This window comes from Equus przewalskii, chromosome 4 (genome assembly GCF_037783145.1).
Source record: "Equus przewalskii isolate Varuska chromosome 4, EquPr2, whole genome shotgun sequence".
Classification (NCBI taxonomy): Eukaryota; Metazoa; Chordata; class Mammalia; order Perissodactyla; family Equidae; genus Equus; species Equus przewalskii.
In genome coordinates this window covers 75,007,268-75,027,510 of record NC_091834.1, presented here as the reverse complement: position 1 = coordinate 75,027,510, position 20,243 = coordinate 75,007,268, and the positions used below count along the sequence as shown (strand labels likewise).

The 20,243-nt window shown below is 41.1% G+C and overlaps 1 protein-coding gene across 7 annotated transcripts in view; it reads left to right on the top strand.

Moving 5' to 3' along the window:
• Positions 1-13,902: 13,902 nt before the first annotated feature.
• CTTNBP2 (cortactin binding protein 2) overlaps positions 13,903-20,243 on the top strand; it is a 153,063-nt gene continuing 146,722 nt past the window's right edge. For 2 of the 7 annotated variants that reach the window (XM_070616391.1, XM_070616387.1), the window contains exon 1: positions 13,960-14,185. In XM_070616391.1, the coding sequence (XP_070472492.1) occupies positions 14,105-14,185 (81 nt within the window). In that variant the 5' untranslated portion in view covers positions 13,960-14,104. The other 5 variants (XM_070616386.1, XM_070616390.1, XM_070616388.1 and 2 more) reach the window with 5 other exon arrangements.

The following is a 20,243-nucleotide window of genomic DNA, read 5'->3' as shown; positions in this document are numbered from 1 at the left end:
CCCTGTAGCTATGCCATGTGGAACTGTTGACTTCTAGATCCCTAAACAGGGGAAAAGAGATCACAGCCTTTTTCTATGCTTTGGCCTGGAGGTTATATGTGTCCCTTCTGTTTACAGTCAAGTTGCCAAAACCAGTCACTTGTCCCCAGTAGAACTACTTGGCAGGCTGAGAAACGCCATCTTCCTTTGCGATCACATGGGACTTAGAGAACACCTAGCATTGCCTCTGGCACACTTTTATTCCATTGTATAAAAGGCCATAAGAGAATCAATTTATAGTGATTTGGTTGAGGTTTAAAACATATGTAGGCTAAATATCCAACATAACATATAACAGCACATGGAGACATCATAAAAACCCTGTGAAAGTTCGAAAGTTATTACCCAGTTTTGTTCCCGGTATAGATAGCTATGTTATAATACCTTGATGAATCATCTAAAGGATTAGTTGAGAATTAGGGACTCTATACTGTTGAATGAGAATTCTATTTCAGATGACATGTTACTTGACAACCGCAAACAATATGTAGTGGGGTACTGATTTATTCCAGTTCATTCCCTATAAGGATTTAATGATCATCCTTAGCCAAGAAAAGTTAAGAGAAGACCCTTTGTTCTGGGCCATCTTTTTGTCTTACCCTTCAATTCCATTAATCCAGTTGGGAACCTCACATGATTATTGTTATCACTCATCTGTACTTCAGGGCTGTTTCTTTAGACAAGAGCCCTTACTGCTATTTGTCGGACATCTTAAGTCTTTGATTATGCACATACTCTGAGATCACTTTAAGCATCAAATCTTTGTCAGTAGGGGTGCTAAGGATGCTTTACTTCCCTCTAATGAACTATGGAAAATTGGCTGCCTACTTTGTGTATGACTCCAGAAGGAGCAGAATGTTACCATAAGCTGTCTGTTCTCTCGAATCTGAGCCTTGTCTGTAAATTTATCCCAGGTTTTCTGCCAGGGTTGGAGCAAGATTCAGCTCCTTTAGGCACAGGGAGGCATGGATGTCTGCGTTTGGAGGTGGGAATTAGAATCTCTGGAGGTATGTGCAGTGTGTGCAGTAAGAAAAAGAGTATTTGGCATAATAATGCAATTTTATATTTTGAAAAATAATTGTTTTTATGATTCGAACTCCTGAAAGTAAAATTCATCCATCTTGGCTGCTGGAAATACACAAAGGTTGGTGACTTTCAGCAGGGTTAGGGGGATGCATTTCTGAATCAGCAGGGGATTAGATTTTTACATTTATTAAAAGGCTCATTGGGTTTAAAATGTGGAGAAGGTTTTCATGATTGAAAAACTAAGAACAGATCTTCCACTGTGCAGAAAAAAGAAACTTATGGCATGATTGGGAGATCTGAGGGCAAGAGGGTCAAAAGGTAAGGACTCAGAGCAGCGAGTAAGGGAATAACATCAGGGGACTGAAATACCTCTAGAAAATCCTTAGAAATACAAAGGAGGGCACTGGACACACCTGCGTTGTATGGGATGAGAGCTCAGCTCATTTCATTAGAACGTTAAAAGAAGCCTGATAAAGTTGTGTTCACTAGAATTGCATTTATATATGAAGCATAACGTGTGACCTCCTGTATGGCTGAAATCATGAGCCCATCTGGACCTTGGGTTTGTCTATAAAGTCAGAGGATGGATGATGGCCAAGGTCTCTTCCTCTAAAAAAATTCTGTCATTTTCTGAGACTTTTCCCTACACACTTTCTCCACACACACATGAAATCAAATAATTAGCCAACAATCAACAAACAAACATTCATCAAACCCAAATAATGATCAAAACATTGTAGGCCAAAGTCCTAGAGGTGTTGGAAAACAGGATTTAGACTTTCCTGTCTGCAAGGAATGTACAGTCTATTTGGGAAGACAAGATACAATTGTAAACAATGTAAAAAGCACATAATTTTCTTTTGGAACAGGGGTAAGCAAAATATGGCTTGCAAGACAAATCTGGTCCAACCTCTATAGCTGTTCTCACACTACATAGGGCAGAGTTGAGTTGTTGCTACACCATACGGCCTACAAGTCTAAAATATTTACTACCTTGCACTTTATAGAAAAAGTTTGCCAACACTTATATTAGGATAATCAAATACAGTCATGAGGCAAAAAGGGAGAGATTCAGTAGATAAACAGAGAGGACACAGGCATTGAAGTTGAGATAAGATGCCCAGCCTGTGAATGCTTCAAGGGGTCCCAGTAGCTAGGATCTTCAGACAGAGAAGGGAGCAAGAAGATTCCAGTTTCTGTAGAAAAAAGTTGGTGGGGAGCACGGAATCCTTATAATTTGTAAGAAAATTCTAAACATAACTGCATATTGTTTTTGTTATATCCTTATCATTTTTACTATGCCGACCTTCAAAATAATTAATTTGAAAAAATCGAATCCTTTTAAATATTCTTCACAGTGTGTTCCTAAATCAACATCGATTAAAAATTCACCACCCCTCCCCTGAGAAGCAGGAAGTATTGCTGCATAGATACTTTCAATAAATGAGAACTTGTGATTCACTCTAAAGATAATTAGAGGAATATATAAATGAGTTTCAAGGGAATTGACAGGAAAATCTGGAGTTTGATGTAAAATATCAATATTTATTGTCTTTTGATTGAGAGATCTCTATTACTATCTGTCCTTAATTCATAGATGTATTTTATTAATCACCCTAATTTTGACAAATCAAAATACCTGAAGATAAATGGTAATTGTCTGATTATTTTCCACTGTATCAAACTTTGCTATTGTGATGAAACAGTCAATTTTATTTTGATATCTTTAAACACTTCTCAGTGCCTCTGAGCTGTATGCTATGGGGTCATACACTGAAGCCCACTCACCCAGGCCGGCTCTCCCCAGAAATTGTCCCATATTCCAGAATTTTCCTTGCTCTTCTCTCCTGCCTCAATATAAATTTATTTTCCTGTATTTGCTTAGTATCTTGTATTTTGGGGGCTTTGCTAGCCACCTGAAGACAGATAAAAATGAGTTAATTCAAGTTTTCGTAAACATTTACTAGTGTTATGATACAGCACTACGATGCGGAAGAATTCGCTCACTACTAAAACTTCCTGTGCCTGGTACTGTGCAGGGCCCAGGGGAGATACAGATGGACATTAGCTTATGAGGAGCTTGCTGTCTTCAGCCGTGTGCTCCTAAAGGTGGTCCCTGAGTGATCTGCAGATGAATCTCCTGGGCTGCTGATTAAAAGATGCAGCTGTTTAGCCTCCAAAAGGGGCTTATTCAGTGGGGATACCTGGGAAGGCCACTGAGAATGCACATTTTTAGCATGCTCCCATTTTTCCATACTTTAAGGCTAGGGGAAGGTGATTCCTGGATTGGGGGCATCCATTCATCAGAACACTGGCAGCCATGGCCAGATTTGACTTGCAGATATGTTTTTAAAATTGGGAAATTTCACATAAACATTTGATTTCTTCTTTCTCTTGAAACATTGGAAGCTCTGACATTGCTGAGTTTGTTTCTTGACGCAATTCAAGGACATTTTCTCCTTAGTTGGATAGAACCTGCACGTTCCTGTTGTTCCTACCGTTCTCTATTGTCTTACACACCTGGCCACCCTTATTCAGATATCCGACATACCTGTCCCTTGTAGTCATTCGATTTAATGACCTGTCATCTGGATTCAAGTGGATAATTATGGATTTAAAAAAACGCAGCTCTGTTAATGTTGTCCCAGTTTATCTGTGTCCCAGGTAACATTAGGCTGGGACTCAATTCTATGCACAACCTCTGAAAGGCCTTAGGAAGTGGGAGTCTCGGGTTCTAGAGCAGAGAGTGGTCCAGAGATTCTGGGCAGGTGGTCACTTTCAGTCATCTGGCTGGCACAGGTTGCTTTAGGCTGTTGCATGGGTAGCAGGAAACAATTGAAATCACCTCATTTCTTTCTAAATCTAGCATTTCTATAGCAATTGTCACCATGGTATCTTGATGTGTTCTGACAGGGGAAATTTCACTTACAAAAAACATAGTAGTGACGGAAAGAGAAACTCCTTCCATGCTTTAACCCCGAAAGCCTTTCCTTAATGAAGAGCCCAGAAATATGTGTGTACATAGGACAGAAGTTCCAACAGGGTCTGACCCAACTGAGGGCTGGTGGTGTTTCTTAATAATGAGGCTGCAGATGTCCAGCTTGACAGAATCCTTGAACCCGAGGGCTGGGAGGCAACTTGAGGTCATAATACTCCTTGTATAGCTCTTTTCAGCATTCCAGACACTTGTGCATGTTAATCTCATTTAATCCTCACAACAACCCTGTGAAGTAAGTATTGAATGCTCATTCCTGTTTTATAGAGAGAGAAAGAGATTCAGTGAAGATCAGTCACTTGCTTCAGGTCAAACAGGTCTTCTAGCACCAAATCCCCTGCATCTTAATTTACAACTAGTGTTTCTGAATCTTATTCAGCCTTCACAGGCTTCTGGGGAACATGGGGCTGCTGAGTGCATAGTGTCCCCTGGAGTAGTGTAGTGTGGGCGGTTCTGAGCCCTGGCACGTTGATGGAAAAGGTTTGCATGTGGGGCACACTTCAGGCTTGTGACAAACTTTGTATGATGCTTGGTGGGCTGGCTATAAATCCTCTTTTTCTCAGACTCCTTAAAGCATATCAAAATCAAAGGAATGAGATGATATAGAAATGACCTTGAATCTGATCTCATTTTCGGTACCAAAGAAAACAGCAAACTTCAGTATGCCTATTATTAAGGACAAATTGCTTGTGATGAACTTCGGGATTGTCTGAGGGAATACTTGCCCTGAGAAGCACCAGGGCACCCCACACTGCCTCGAGTCCATCCAGAACTTCTTCTTACCCTAGAGACGAGCTGATTGACATAATGGCCAGTTGTGGGAGAGCAGAGGAAGGATGAACTCATTCAGAACAAATACCATATTAGTTTGCTCAGGCTGCCATAACAAAGTACCATAGACTGGGTGGCTGAAGCAACTGAAATTTATTTTCTCACGGTTTTGGAGGCTAAAAGTCCAACATCAGGGTGTCGGCAGGTTGGTTTCTTCTGAGGCCTCTCTCCTTGGTTTCTAGGTGGTCTTCCCAGATGGTCTTCCCTCTGTGTGTCTGTGTCCTAATCTCTTCTTATAAGGACACCAATCACGTTGGTTTAGGGTCCACCCAAATGACCTCATTTTACCTTATTACCTCTGTAAAGATTCTTTCTCCAAATATAGTCACATTCTGAGGTACTGGGGGTTAGGACTTCAACATAGGAATTTTGAAGGGGGCACAATTCAGCTGAGAATAGATGCATATATCAACCTTTTTTAGAGGATTTATGAATTGTTAGCAGGCATTTTGATGACGAATGGCAAGATACTTGCATCACCAGGACTTAGACATGTTTTTCAGTCCAAGTTTCTTCTACCCTTTTTACTGAAATGAATAAAATGAATTACATCTTATTGGAATCACCTAAACTACAATGTTTTGCATTAGACATCATGAATTTAAAATCCTATGGAAGACAAGCAAGTAAATGTCCTTATGGGAAACACAGAAGTAAAGGCAAATAAAACAAGGCAGGTGGAAATTCCAGCAGGCTGGAGAGGACATGCCTCAGTCTCAAAGGGACTCAAGTGTGAGCCCAGTGGTATCAGGTCCTCTGAATTCTTGAGAGGTTGGAAAGCCGAATTTTTAAATTAAATTCTCTACTTCTTAAATGTTGGCAATTTATTCCTTTTTTAAAAGGAAAACATTGTATGAGTCAAACAAAACACGTCTGCTCACTGGATTTAGCCTGTTGGCTTGGACAAGGCTTGATTTGGATCTAAAGGCCTGGACTAAGCCAGAGTTTGTGACCTCAGCTCTACATAACCCCTAGTGATATTTTTGAACCAATACTATGTACATTTAATTAAAATGTATTTCCTCATTTGATAAAAAAGAGACCTGCACTAAATGTAACAACAGTCAATTGGATGGAACTGACTCCTGCGACTCATCCCGCATTTCCCTATTATGACTTCTGTGAGCACTGGTGGAGAGTTTTTACTACTTAACCTAAAATCCTGGAATATTTGGTTTAAAATGAAAAATTTATATAAATAGCCTTGTTAGGATTGTTGTTTAATTGTAGAATCATATATATTAGGGTGACTGTTCATTCTTTAAAAGGTATGTACAGAGCATGAAAAGAGTGAAGAGTCAAAACTTATTGGAAGTTTACTGGGGGCCAGATACTGTCCTAAGTGCCTAAAATGAATAAATCAATTTAATCCTCTCAACAACCCTATAAGGCAAGAGCCATTATGATTACCACTTAACTGATGAGGTAACTGAGAGAAGCACTTGCCCAAAGCCACATGGTTAGACTGAGGCTCTTCGTCATGGAGCCCTGTACTAACACCACTCCACAGTGTGTGACCTGAATTGTTTTGTTTGGTTTTGTTGGAGGGGTGGGGGTCTACTCTACATTTGGGAATCTTTAAGCTCTCTCTTCTCAGCACACCTTACTTGGCCTATCATATCTAAATTTTAATCCTCCTCCCTTCAAAAATAAAAGATATTTATATATATGCCCACATTTTATATAAATACATATTTATATATACAACTCACTAAATGTGTCAAGTTGGGTGGAAATTTTCATTTTAACAAGTATGAACTCTCCCTGATATCTAGAGAGCAAGGTTCCAAACTATGGGTTCACAGATAGAATTCCATGGGAAGTCCATGAAAGTAATATGAATTATATTTTCATGTTCATTAACCTCTCACTGATAGTTAGAATTTACTTCAATTAAGAATTTAGGCAATAGGCCACAATAGACCTGGCAATACCTATGACTTCATCACAATAGAAATCAGAGATATACTATAAATTCTCAATACAATTGTTGTAGAGATCTCAAAATATGATTTACACTCACAGAAACTTCAAAATTGCATTACTTATGGGGCCCACGACTATATCATGTTACTTATCGTGTTTATAAAGAAGCACATCTCTTGCTAACTTACACATTTGTTTTTTATATGCAGAATTTTAATCACTGGATTTGAATATAACTGGTTTCATTTACAATTTTATCTTATATTCTTTGCATTTAATCTTTTTTTCTGAGAAGGAATCCATAGGTTTCATGACAATGCCCAAGGGGCCAATGACACAAAAAAGTAAATAATTGGTAGTATTTACTTCATCCATTTATTCATCTGTCTTTCCATCAATCCACCCATCAGCTTCATTGGATTAATTTGATTTAGCATTTCTCCACTGCTTGTCATGTGCTAGGTCAGTGTTAGGTACTGCAGACTTGAAGTTAACATTCCTACAGAGCCATCATCTTCATTTGACCTTGAAGTCCAGAAAATCTGCCAAAGGTTCCAAGAATGTGCCAGAATCTTCACATTTCAGATGCCTTTGTTCTTTGAAAGACATCCATTTAACCATCAGTCTCTTAAATGAGGGAAACCCAAGGCCACCCTCACTCTCTTCTTCCTCTCCTCCTCTTTTCAATCTCTAACTTTTGTCTCATTTTCTGAAACCTATGCGGGCATGGCACTCCCTAGAAATAAGAGGAACGTAGCTGCATTTTAAGCCTGGTAATAGAGTTCGTACATCATGGAATTATATTCTATTGCTGCAATGTCATCCTTAATTGCCAATATCGTTTTTCATGTCTGACTATAGATGAGGTAGCAGATCAGTGCCTGGATTCTGTTTGTCAATAGCAACTGGAGAGTCTAAACTGGGTTCCCCCAATCCCTGGGATGAGAAAACAAATAATATGGTCCTGGATACAATCTGACTAGGCAAGGGAAGATTAGGAAGTTTTGTTAGTTATAAACACTCTCTCTAAAAGTAAACACATGTGGTTTTCAGTTCCAGTCATGACAGAGAGGCTAGTAATTGAGCCAACCCTCCAACTGAAAACAACAAGAAAAAGTGAAACAATATATACGAAACAACTGTCAGAAGGCATTGGTGAGCCATGAACGCAAGCAGGACTTGAGGAACTATGATTCTTGACAGAAGGAGTAGGATGGGAGTGGAGGACAGTTGGGGAATAAAGATGAGTTTTCTGGGCTAAGGATATAAAGGTCAGGATTTAGGGGTTGCCAATGTGTCTGGGACTTGAAGGACAAGGAACCAGAGAAGAAGGAACTTAAGAGGAAGAATCCAAAAAGTCTGTACACAGTTTCCTCTCAGATTTCAGGCTGAATTCTAAGCTGGGCATGTGCAACGAGCCTCCAAGAAAGCCAACAGAAAACAGCATCTGGGAGGCTAAGGAGCTGAGAAAAGATTTCATAAACAGGACACAAAACACTAACCATACGAGAAAAAGATTTGTAAATTAAATTGTGTTAAAAGTAAGGGCTTAGGTTCTGATCTACAAGTTCATGAAAATATTTTTCTTAGACGCTTTATTGCTTTACCACTCATGTTTGAATCTATGATTCCATTTCTGTGCATTTCTATAGCTCTAAAAATGATTTTTTTTTACAGGAAATGGAAGCATACAATGTGGTATTTGTAAGCAAGGTGTCTTTATCCACTCCTCAAGCTCAGGGGGTCTTGAGCACGTTCAGATCAACTCCTCCTTTGCCACCACCTCAGATTTTAAATTCTGAGAATGGAGTTCCCCACCACCATTCCAATGGTATCTATGGCCAAATTAGGTAGGGGTTGAGGGCTGATCCAAGCAGAAAATGTCAAGCAAAGGTGTCTTGTGACCCATATGGTATCATGCCTTTTGGATGGTCAGTGGTCAGGAGGGGGAGGCTGAAAACTGACAAAGTAAGGTCCTTCGCAGATAGTGAATGAAGGAAAAAGTGGTACAATACATCCCAACTGAATTGATTCCTAACAAAGAAGATGTTAATGCTGAAAGTGATAAATCATGAGTATTAAGTGATGATGTAATGATAAAGAGATGTTGACTCTGATAGGAAAGAAGAGTATGTGCCTATTTCTGTTTTTCCATGAGGAAAAAATATTGTATTGCTAACACAAAACTACTTCAGTGGTTAGATATTTCTTTAATTGCCAGAATAATACATTCCAGACTACTCAAACCTTAATGCTGATCTGTCAGAAGTATTTTCACTATTATACAAGTGACTTCGCCTTCCTGAGAACGAGAATAGCAACACCAATGCTTTCTTTTCCCTTCAGTTCTTGAATCAGAAAGGCAAGTAAGTCTTCAAGTCTAGCAATGACTTTGTTTCATAAATATTATGAATTTAATTTTATTTTGTATTTGTTGGTTAATCGAATAACTTTTCTCTATATTTACATTATTTCTTTTCAAATAATGGTATCACATTTCCAGGCAATTTTCAACGAGCCCAACTGATTTGAATCAATCAAAAAATGTCTTGGTGGACAAAACAACTATTGTCATCAAGTGAGATTTTGGGCATTGTGAGGTAGAATTTATGTCTCCAAAATTCCAAAAGTATTTGAAACTCCATTAACTTAGTGTACAGCTAATGATTATGACTGTCTGGGAAATGTGGATGCATTGATTTATTGCACAGTTTTACATGGGAGAGCTATACATTTATGGCTTTTCTTCTGCATTTTATATCATAAGTAAATCATCACTGAGTCAATCATAAATGCCATCTGCATATTTATGAAAACCGAAGGGCATCAATCTATAGTTTTCTTAGTAATTCTTCAAACACTACATTTCCTCTTGAATTGAACAATACATACCCTAAAATGAAAAAAAATCTCAGTTGTGGTTTTATAGCTAGCTCTGCACTCCTAATCAGAGCAGAGAAGGGTCTGATCTCACAATCTATTTATATAGTTTCTAAACTTTCTAAGAAAAATAAAGCTTCCTATAATTAATACCTAATGGTATAAACACCCCTGCATTAGTGGTTGCTTAGTAACTACATACTGCAAGCTTGTGGGGTTGCTAAAGAGGCTGAATAAATGGAAATATTCAGATTCCTTCCCAATTCAGGTGAATGAGGGCAGAAGTGGGCCAGATTTCTTTGTCAAAATTGTTTTTCCATAATGGTTTTGCACTAAAACATCCTTCTGCACTAAAACTTACTCTTGTAAATGACTTCTGCAGATAAGAGTACAAACCAACAAGTAATGGTTTAGGATTTTAAAAACATTCAATAGAACTGAACCAATACTGCTTCATTGTTCTGTATTAGCCCCAGTTTCTGTTCTTAGAGTGACTAGGCTGGGAAATAATGTTCTTACTGTACCTTTAACTCTTCAATAAAATCTTCTCTTTGGACATCACGTTAGCACTGAATAACCAAATGCAGTTCATAGCTAGAATTGGTAATAAAATGGGCTGGGAGTGATTATAATGATATATTTATGTTTAGCTTTGGCTCACTTCCTACCTAGAAGATTTAATTTCCTAATTATGTTTTGCTTTAGCTTAGGTAAAATTAGCTTGCATTCCCTTGGCACACACCAACTGCAGTTGCTGGAGGAGGCCTTTCTTGTTGACAAGAGTGGCTAACTAGATTAGGATTAAATTTACTGAGTGAAATCCACAAAGAGCCTAAGCACATGCAGATAATGACAAGTTGACGATGAGAGAATGTAGCTGGGTCACACGAAAACTCGTTTCTGGCAATGTCCTGGTTTCAATAGCATGTGATAGATATAGGGCACCCCAAGCTCATCTGTGCTCTTTGTTAGAGTTCGTGATGTCAAGATTTGGGGCTTCCTAGGTTGGTCACCGTGGTGTAGACAGGGATAAGCATGGTCTGGAATATTTAAATTGTATAACTATAGCCTTGTGGATACAGTCAGAAATGATTTGCTCCTCAGTAATTTTGTCATTTGGCAATACCAAGACATGATAACATATGGTTTGCTCTCTGGAGTTAACATAAATGTTGTCATTTGACTGAAATAAAGAATTCTCTTATTCCAAGAGGGAAACTGTTTTAGGATATGTGTACGTTCTTTTATCTTCTCTTATGGGAGGAAGCGTCTCGGCCCATCATTATGTATAACTCTCTGGGTTTTTGTTTTAGTCTGTTGGAGGATGTGGCTGGTGAGGCCGAGGCCATGGTTTAATCAGAAAACCACTTGGTTCCCCAACTACAGTCTGCATTCCTCGCTGCAGTAACCCATTTCACTGGTCTTCAAAGAGAATCTGGACGAATGCTGTATGGCTCAGCACAAATACATCTATACCAGGGTTCAGAAAATAATTTGTGTCAAATTCTTCTGTCAGTGGGTCATCCACATCACTATGTTCAAAGAAGAAAAAAAAAGTAACATAGTTTTCTCTGTTTGCAATATAGTCAATCTCTCTCTTTCCATTTTAATGCTGAATGAAATTCACTGATTAAAAATCATGACTCTTTTTTTTTTTTCTCTCCAAAGCCCCAGTACATAGTTGTATATCCTAGTTGTAGGTCATTCTAGTTCTTCTATCTAGGATGCTGCCACAGCATGGCCCAATGAGCACGTGCAGGTCTGCGCCCAGGATCTGAACCTGCGAACCCTGGGCCCCAACCACTAGGCCATGGGGCTGTCCCCAAATCATGATTCAGGTTTGTTACAGGGATTTCTTTTCTTCCTGCTTATACTTTCATCTCTCTTCTTTTCCCCTGCCTTTCAGAAATTTTCACTTCAGCCCTGGGACGTCTTTTTTAAAATTTATTTAGCTGTTTAACAAAGCGTCAAAAGATTTAACTTCTGGAGCCATCAAGTCACTACCCTTTCAAATCTGTTTGGTTTGACTCTAATAGAGCTTGTCTTTGTGCAAAGAAAAGTCTTTCAGAAAGAGTTAATTTGCAATCTCAACAGAGGCTAATTCTCAGGAGAGATTTTAAACCAGCAAGTGTCCTCCTGGTGGAGAAGCAGCCCGGGGCCAGGCCACTGTGAGGGAGTTAACTCCTAGTGTGCTACTTCTGTGCATTAGGGTCGGATATTCCGTCAACCCACAGCAGCGGGCAGTGGCAGCTTTAAGATAGAGACAAAACTCTGTTTATTTTCCTTCCCAGGTCCTGAAGTTGGCAGTTACAAAATGTGCTGTCCTGTGATTTTTTTAACAGTTTATTTTTCATTTGAAAAAAAATAAAAAAGGAGGCGAGAGGGAAGAAATCACTCAGGGATTGATTCTTTTGTGGCATGATTATGCTTTAAATTGTATTTAGACTAATAGAAGCTGTTTCTTCCCAATGATGATCTTTTAAAGTTGAGCTGTATGTATAAAACCAATGGGATCTGCCTCCTGGGGATATTGTCATGTCATATTCCTAGTTCTTAACCCCTGAGTGAAATTTATTATTTTATTCTTTTTTTTCTTTTCCCCAGAAGTGAGCCAGTCAATTTCTTGGGTAGTAAGGCAGCATCAATATCAAGTATCAAGAAAATTCATTGCCTTGTGATGTGTGAAAATGCATTTTGAAAAGAACAAGGAATGCTTTTAGTTCGAACTTCAAATTTTTGCTATCAGTTCAGCATCTAAATTTTACTGTCAAATGCTTTTCTTTCATCTTATAAGGAGTCTAGTTATTCTAATAGTGAGCAATTTCAGAGAGAATATTTGATAAAAGAAAGTGGTATAATGAACAGAGATGGAAACCATAAGTTTAAGAGAGGGAGTAGCTATCAGAGTAAAGTCAAAGAAAATAAATAAATGAACACCTTTGTCTACAGGATAACCTGGAGGTGATTTCTCAACCTGTGACCCTTAACCCTGGGGTTCCAGGTGAAGGTCCTTTCTTGATGTAGACCTCTTCTGGAAGGAAACTTTCTACAATTTATTGATCAATTTCTTTCAGGGTCTTTGAAGAAAAGATGTCCTCTGCCCTGGTTTGTGTCATATTTAGATGCAATTTGGAAAGCAAAGCAATTAAATTGCCAAAACTTTTCGTTAGGAGTCTGCCATTTTTAAAAATGAGCTTGATCTCTAACCCTTGGACTGAACATTCCAGTCATTCATCTTGCAGAATTTCAAGTCCAGGATTTGGTTGTGGTTTGACTTTACTTCGTTGAGACACAGCTTGAATGCCTCCATTTGATTTTGTGTTTTCCACACATTTTTGGGATCTGGTGATTTGGGAAGGCCTGTACCATATGGTCTTGATAAGGTGATAGATTTTCACATCCTGGGTATTGGCTGGAAAGGGAGGGATTCAGTCAGATGTGGGAAGGGAAAATTGAGAGTTTGGGCCTAACTCACTCATATCATGAAATATCTTCTGAGACCTATAACTCCCATAAAATCAATTCTTAGGGAAGGTTTTTTTTGGTGTATGTGTCCCCACCACATGGAGGCAATTCTTTTAAATTCCCTTAAAAGTTGAGAGCTTCCCTTTATAAGCGATGGCACTTAAAATTTCTTGGTTAGCCCTTCAGAAAATAACTCAGACTTGGGGTCAAAGAACAAAAAGCGGGCTCTGCTTCACCTTTCTTGAAAAAGAGATTGCATAGAAAGGGATAGGCCTAGGGGCCAGGGGCAGCGTAATAAAGGGTGCCAGGATGCACTTTGATCTGGGAGTTGCTGGGTTTTGGAGAAGGAGAATAAAATAAAAGCAGGTATATACACCAGGAGGTAAAAATGGCCTGGGGGCAGCCCTCCCCCCCTCCCCAAAAGAAACGAATTTAAGAAATAAGAAAACGGTGCCTTATGTGATTCCTAGAGATGGGACAGAGGGAACAGAAGTGAAGGATTTTCCTTGCTCTTATAGAGAATTCGGATTCTGGGGGCTTTGACATTTAATCCGGTGGGTCTGTGCACCACCGGCTTGGTGGGGGCTGTGCGAGGCGGGCGAGTCCCCTCTCCGGCTCTTTCTTGCTTCGCCTCCCCCAGTGGCTTTGCTTCCCTCGTCTGCGCGCCGGGCCGTACCCCGGCCTGGGCATGTGCCCGTCTCCCGGATCTCGACGAGCCGGCTGACGGCTGCCGCGGGGCGGGGACCGGGCGGCGGGCGGCGCTGCGGCGCGCAGCGGGTTAAGGCGGCGGGGGCGGCGGCGCGGGAGGAGGGAGCGCGGCGGCGGCCGGGCTGCGAGCGCCCGCGTCCCTGGACCGCAGCGGGTTAAGCGCCGCCCGCGCCGAGAGGGCTGAGCCCGGAGCCGCCGCTCCGAGCTCGCATTCGGATCTGCCAGGGCAGGAAGATGGCGACGGACGGCGCGAGCTGCGAGCCCGACTTCTCCCGCTCCCCGGAGGACGCGGCGGGGGCCACGGCGGAGGCGGCGGTAACCGAGGTTCCGGGGTGGGCGCGGGGTCCCGGGATGGGCGCCCCAGGGCGCTCCGCAAGCCCGCGCTCCTCAGGGTGCCCCTTCCTCGGGGTGCCCCTTCCACGGGGCGCCCTTAGGGCCGGAGGCCGGGTTGAGTGGGGCCAGGCGGTCGTCGGGCTAAGGATCCCTCTTGTCCTTTCCCAACCCCGCGGGAAGCAGCCCCCGTCCGCCCGGTTCTCGGGGCTCCCCGCGTGCGTCCCGTGCGACCCCTACGCGCACTCCCTCCGCGGAGGTCGGGTTTGGCCCCCGGCGAGGGCTGGGGTGTGTTTCCTGGCGAACTTGACCCCCCATTGTTCTCCTCTCGTGGCACGCGTGGTTGTGGGCGCGTGTCTCGTGGGTGCCTGGCACCTCTCAGCGGACCCGGGAAAGCAGCGAGGGGAGGCGGATCATCGCCGAGCAGGTGTGGGGATGCCCATTGTGTGTGTTCGTGTGCCTGAGGCCCCTGGGGAGAGGCCCCGTGCCCGGCTGTGGGCGCTGCTGCCGCTGAGCGCTGGCGCCTTGGGTCCTAGCTGCCTGCTGCCCCATCACTTGGTGGTGTTGGCTTTTTGGGAGAGGTGGGGTGGGGTGAGGTGAGGTGGGGTTGGGGGGGGGGGGTGTTCTTGTTCTTCCCGAAACGATACCCGGGCGAGGTGGAGGTTCAGCACCTGGTAGCAACACATTGTTCTTTTTTGCTGGGGTCTAGAAGCCGAATGAGCTTCCACCCATCGCTGGTTCCCATTTTCACCCCCAGACTATCCCCGTGCACAGAGACTCAATGGTGGTTTCCAGCTTCTACCTTGGGGGAGGGCTAGATCTACATTTCCTGGGTGCAAACGTTCTCGGGATTTGGGAAGCAGCTTCGCAGGAGCTGCAAGGATCTGCAAAGAAAAGCAGCTCTGGGAGCTGGGAGCGCCTCCCATCCCTGGCGCGATCCCGCTGCTCCCACCGGAGATTCCGGGTGGGATGGAGCGCGCCACCAGGGACGCCCCTCAGTTCTTCCCAGGACCTGAGCAGAGTTGGTGCCGCACGAGTAGCAGAGGGCAGGACCAGGTGTAAATAGCCAGGGCTGTACTAACTTCCTCTCTGTGTAGAGGTAGGGCTTTCTGAAGAGGTAGAGAAGGGATGGGGAGGAAGCTACTTGGGCTTAAGAGGAGCTGAGCTTGGAAAGGAAAAGAAAAACAGGGAGAGAAGGAAAAAACGGAGGTGGAAGGCTGCTGATTTCCACTTGTGAAACTGGCGAGTTTTGATTTGAAACTTTGAGGAAAATTGATTTTTTTCTCTCTTTACATGGAAAATATGAACTTTCTTAAGATTTCAGACGAAACCTGCCTGCTTGTGATGCAGTGAATCGTTCCCCTCTGTGAGGTACAGTAAGGAAGCTAGCTATTAAGACAACAAGCCTCTCAGGGAAGTTGAAAAGGCTGGGTACCTTCATCCCCAAGAGATGGGGAGGGGAGTGAGAGGAAAAAGAAAGAGGAGTGTGTGTTTCTCCTTTCCCAGGAAGGTTGTATTTGTTTGTTTAATCGACTTAAAATGGGCTTCTTTGTGTAACCCTCAGTATTTTAATCACCTGACAATTAAACCAAACGCAAACATCTGATTTATGATCTGTAGCTGATCTGTAGCTGATCTGTAGTTTTATTTGGTTAGATTGTAAACAGAAACTTGGGTGCCAGGCAGATTTTTGTGTTTACAAGGCCAGTGTTCCCTTTCTGCTGCTTAAAATTTTCAGGAGTCTGATTTTCTCTGCTGATAGATAGGGGTTTGATCATTTCCCCCTGGTTAAGGGTAATAGCCAGGGAAAAATCTGTGACTGAAATCCCTTTGATGTTTCCATAGAATCCTTTAGGGTTCTGAGGAGGTGCGCTAAGGACTTGTGATCTGATTGTTTTTTGAAATAATTCTCGACTTTTTGGTAAAATTTTGATGATGGCTTCTTATGCAGTAAACTGGGTATTTTACTTTTCACTTAATAAGGTACTCCCATATCAGCCACTTGACCCGTTGACTGATTTTTATGGTAAAGAAATCTAGGTTGAGGAATGATATTTGTCATTATAACTGCTCCTTATCTAATGATTAAAAATCAAAGACATTTTGATGCATTTTGAGTTCATGGCAACTGAGGACTTAAAATCTTTTTCGTTTTTAGTGAATAATTTTTTGCATTTTAGAGGTTTCATTTCAAGTTGGTTTACATATTATGCATTTTTATACATACATTTGGCAGTTATGAGCCAATGGAGACTCCCGAGCAGTAGGCTATTTTTGAAAGTGAGTGTTTTCACTAAGTTTTGACTATTTAGATTGTTGCTTAGAGACAAGTTTAATTTATAGTTTTCAGCTTAATATGATTTTCAGTGGAGTGTTTTAAATTTAGTTTGTGATCCTTGTTCTTCGCTGTTTAAATCCTGAAAACTTCCCAAGTGTAGAGCTGGGTAACAGCTACATTATTCAGTAGGATCATATTAATAGTCTTTGCTGTGAACCGTGCTATTTTCAGTGCCTTAGCAAAATGTGACTTTTATAGGCTGTATTGCTATTTCTACTCTGAAAATAACTTCTAACGGGTAAGGCAGTATGGAAAACAAATCTTCCTACTTTTTATTGTCACCAAAGAATTTCAGAGTGAAAGGAAAATGGAGATCTTTTTAGAGCTGTGTTTGGGAAGCGGACCAACATTCCTGTCATTCTGGGCTTTTCTGGAGCAACTAATATGCCAAAAGTAGATATAAATTTTTTTGTCACGGTGATAGTGGCAGAAAAAAAAAAGTTGGACAATTTTGTTAAAAATGCACAGCAGTAATATTAAGCAAATTAACAGCTAGCACCTTCAAATTTTTGTTTCCAGGTGACAAAATTGAGTGTAAATGCAATGAAAAGAAACTTCCTAGGCAATTTTGTTAAGCTTTCTTAAAAAACAAAAACAAACCCTAAGTTATAGTTATATGGCAGCTATAGAATATTGAAAGTTTCACAGTATAATTTTTGGGTAGGAGATAATCTAGATTTCATACACATTATGGAAACGCTTACTGAAATGGAGACATGATGAGTATCATCTTTGCTGCCCTAAAGTAACACATTCCAGTGGTGGAAACTGACTGACACCTAGAAATCTAATCAGAGATGATGGTGTTATTAGAGGCACAAATAATTTGCCTTAGGAGTCTGGGGAGGAAGAGTTGTGGAGAGGATTCCTAGTGGAAAGATCTGGACACGTAACACAGAAAGATGGATTTGAGTTGGGCCTTGAGATTTAAGGAGGACTTGGACAGGGAAACTGCAGGAAGCTGAGTGCAAGTGTGGCTGGTTCCTAGGATGCCTTGAGAGGTGGCCTGGGACACCTGTGAGAGGCTTTCAGAAATGAGCCTAGAGTCTTCAATTTCAGTCTCAACTACTTGCTTTAGAAAAATAGCTTAGAAGTTGAGGAAGTAGACTAAAATATTCCCCAAAGATTAGAATATAACTGCTTTCAACCTGATGCTTTTCACTCTTTACTTTTTTCCTTCTTAAATAATAGGTTGTCTATTTCTGTTTGCACTTGTGTTTTGGACTTCGTTATTGTAGCTACCATTGTTACTAGGTTTCTCACAGGAACGGTTTTGTTTAGAGACAAGCGTTTGTCCTCTCTTGTGATTGAATCCATGCCCAGGCTAGATTGCCAGTTGGTTCTATCCTCTTGTGTTTCATGTAATTTTATGAGGTGAGAAAATGTTTCACAGACTTCGTACTTAGTCAGCCATTTGCAAATATCTGCTGTGGATCGTATGGACAGCAAGGCTGTGGCTGAGAGAGAGCAGCCTCCCCTCCAAGAGGAGCTGTTTCGGTTTTGTTTGTAAAAGAAAGCAAAGGTTGCTGAACACAGTTCCAGGCACATAGTAAGTGTTCCAGCAATATTTGTTGAATGAAGAAGATGAACACTCACCAAGCAACTGTGTCGTAAGACTTAGTGTTGATTGGCTAACTGGAAATTTTACTTTGTGTGTTACCAGCTTGTAGTGAAACTGTTGGCCTGTGATTTGTAGTAATTACCATTGTAAATATTATAGATCTTTTCTTGTTTCAGAAAGATGACCCTAATTCTTATCCTTTTTGATTTTCATTTTTATATTATGCCTTTCCAAGCTGCTTTTCTCAATGACGTTTCAGATACTTCACCGATTTTTAAAAAAAATTTAATTTCCAACATGACTAGTTTTCTGTTTAGATTTTCTCTCTTGAAAACAATGATTGAAGCTGGGGATGTGGTGGCGGTGGGATGGAACCTGCACCCTCCCAGCCTGAATTCTTCCAGTAATAGAGCCAAGGCCAGATCACTCACTGGAGTGTGGAGGAGGGAATGATGGAGAGGGGGTCAAGAGAGAAATGCAGGGAAGTTTGAAAACAGGAAAAAGGAATAAAAGGAGGGATTGGGCAGGAAGAAGAGGTTGGGCAAGGCTTTGAAATAGTCTGCAAATGCCCAGAAATGTGGGGCTAGAATTCAATTCTGTGCCTAGGAAGGATGGAGCCAGTTTCTCTCCTGTCCGCCTAAGCACATCTGAGTATTGCTTTAGAAGGAGACTTTATTTCAATGCACTTGGGTGTATTCTTCTCTATCGGAGCTCCTTTGCAAGACTTCTATAACGTAGGAAAGGAAACTTGTCTTTTGTCTTTGATGATTAGGTAAAGAAATGGAGAATAGTTGCAAGAGAGGTGATGATGACATTGATAGCAAAGGACTTGTAAAGTTTTAATCTGTCACAAATAACTTGTACAAAAATAATGAGACCATATTATTAATGCTGTACACAGTATGATGCCATCCATGCAGAAATCCTGATTTAAAAAAAAAAATTGTTTTCTTGGAATAAATTGTTAGTCAATGACCAAATAGATTGAGGATCGATTTAAAAGGTTATTATGGTAAGTGCAGTATAGACAAGTTAACATTGCTGTGTGGAATGGATACTTGTTTGCAAATGATTTGGTTTTGAGATTTTTATATTTCGTTGAAAAGGCAATAAGATGATTCCAAAGGCCTGAGCCCTTCCACAGGAGGGCTGTATAACTGTAAGAACATCATTTAGCTGTCCGTATCTCTCAGCCTCTTCATTTGAAAATCAGCGTGCTGACATTTGTCATCTACAGATAATTGAGATGATATTCTTCAATGCATTTTAAGCTTCTTAAAGGACAATTATTGGATCTGGATGCCCGCTTGCGTGTGAAGATGATCCCTCTCCCATGTAGGGCTGATGTAACATTGAAAAGCTGAATTAGGATGGAAGTAGACATTTGTTTTATCTGAGAGGTAGTCCTTTCTTTCCAAAGAGGAAATGGAGACTGAGAGGAGATCTGAAAGGAGGAAAAGGGAGGTGGCTGTGCTTAATTATCAGAGGCTACCACCCCTGACTAAGCTAGTTTTCTGCTTTTTATTCCAGTTTTCTCTACTTAAAATTAGTTGCATCCATTACCAGGTTTCCTTCCTGACAGTCTGTTTAATTGTCAGTTTTACCTCCTTCCACTACACTGAGTTGCTTGTCTTGTATGAAAGACCCCAGGCAATGTGGTTGATTTGAGGCACATGACCCCGACTTCTCACTATGTTGCTTTAAAGGCACACACCAAGTTGCCCTAGTTTAGATTATTCTAAACAGCTTTTGAAATAATGAATGAAAATGATTGGATGATCAGTTACTTAGTTGCCCCTAGAGTGGGCCATAATGTTGTATCTTAGTAAGACTGGCATATCATTTACGCATCACTCACATGCTTTGTGTTTTTATTCTGAGTGAGATAGGCATTTTATACTAAAAGTGTGTGTGGGGGGGCATACCTGATGGGTAAAATTATGTAAAGATATAATACTCTTGCTGTCCTGACGCATCTAGTAGAGATGAGAAACTAGTATAGGTAAGTTTAATATCATGAGGAAATACACAAGGCAGGACACAATTCATTGCCAAATAAAGTAGTAAAACAGACTCTAAGACTGAGTTGAAAGAACAACAGATTTCTGGAGTCTGGAAAAACATATGAAAGTGGGACTTGAGCT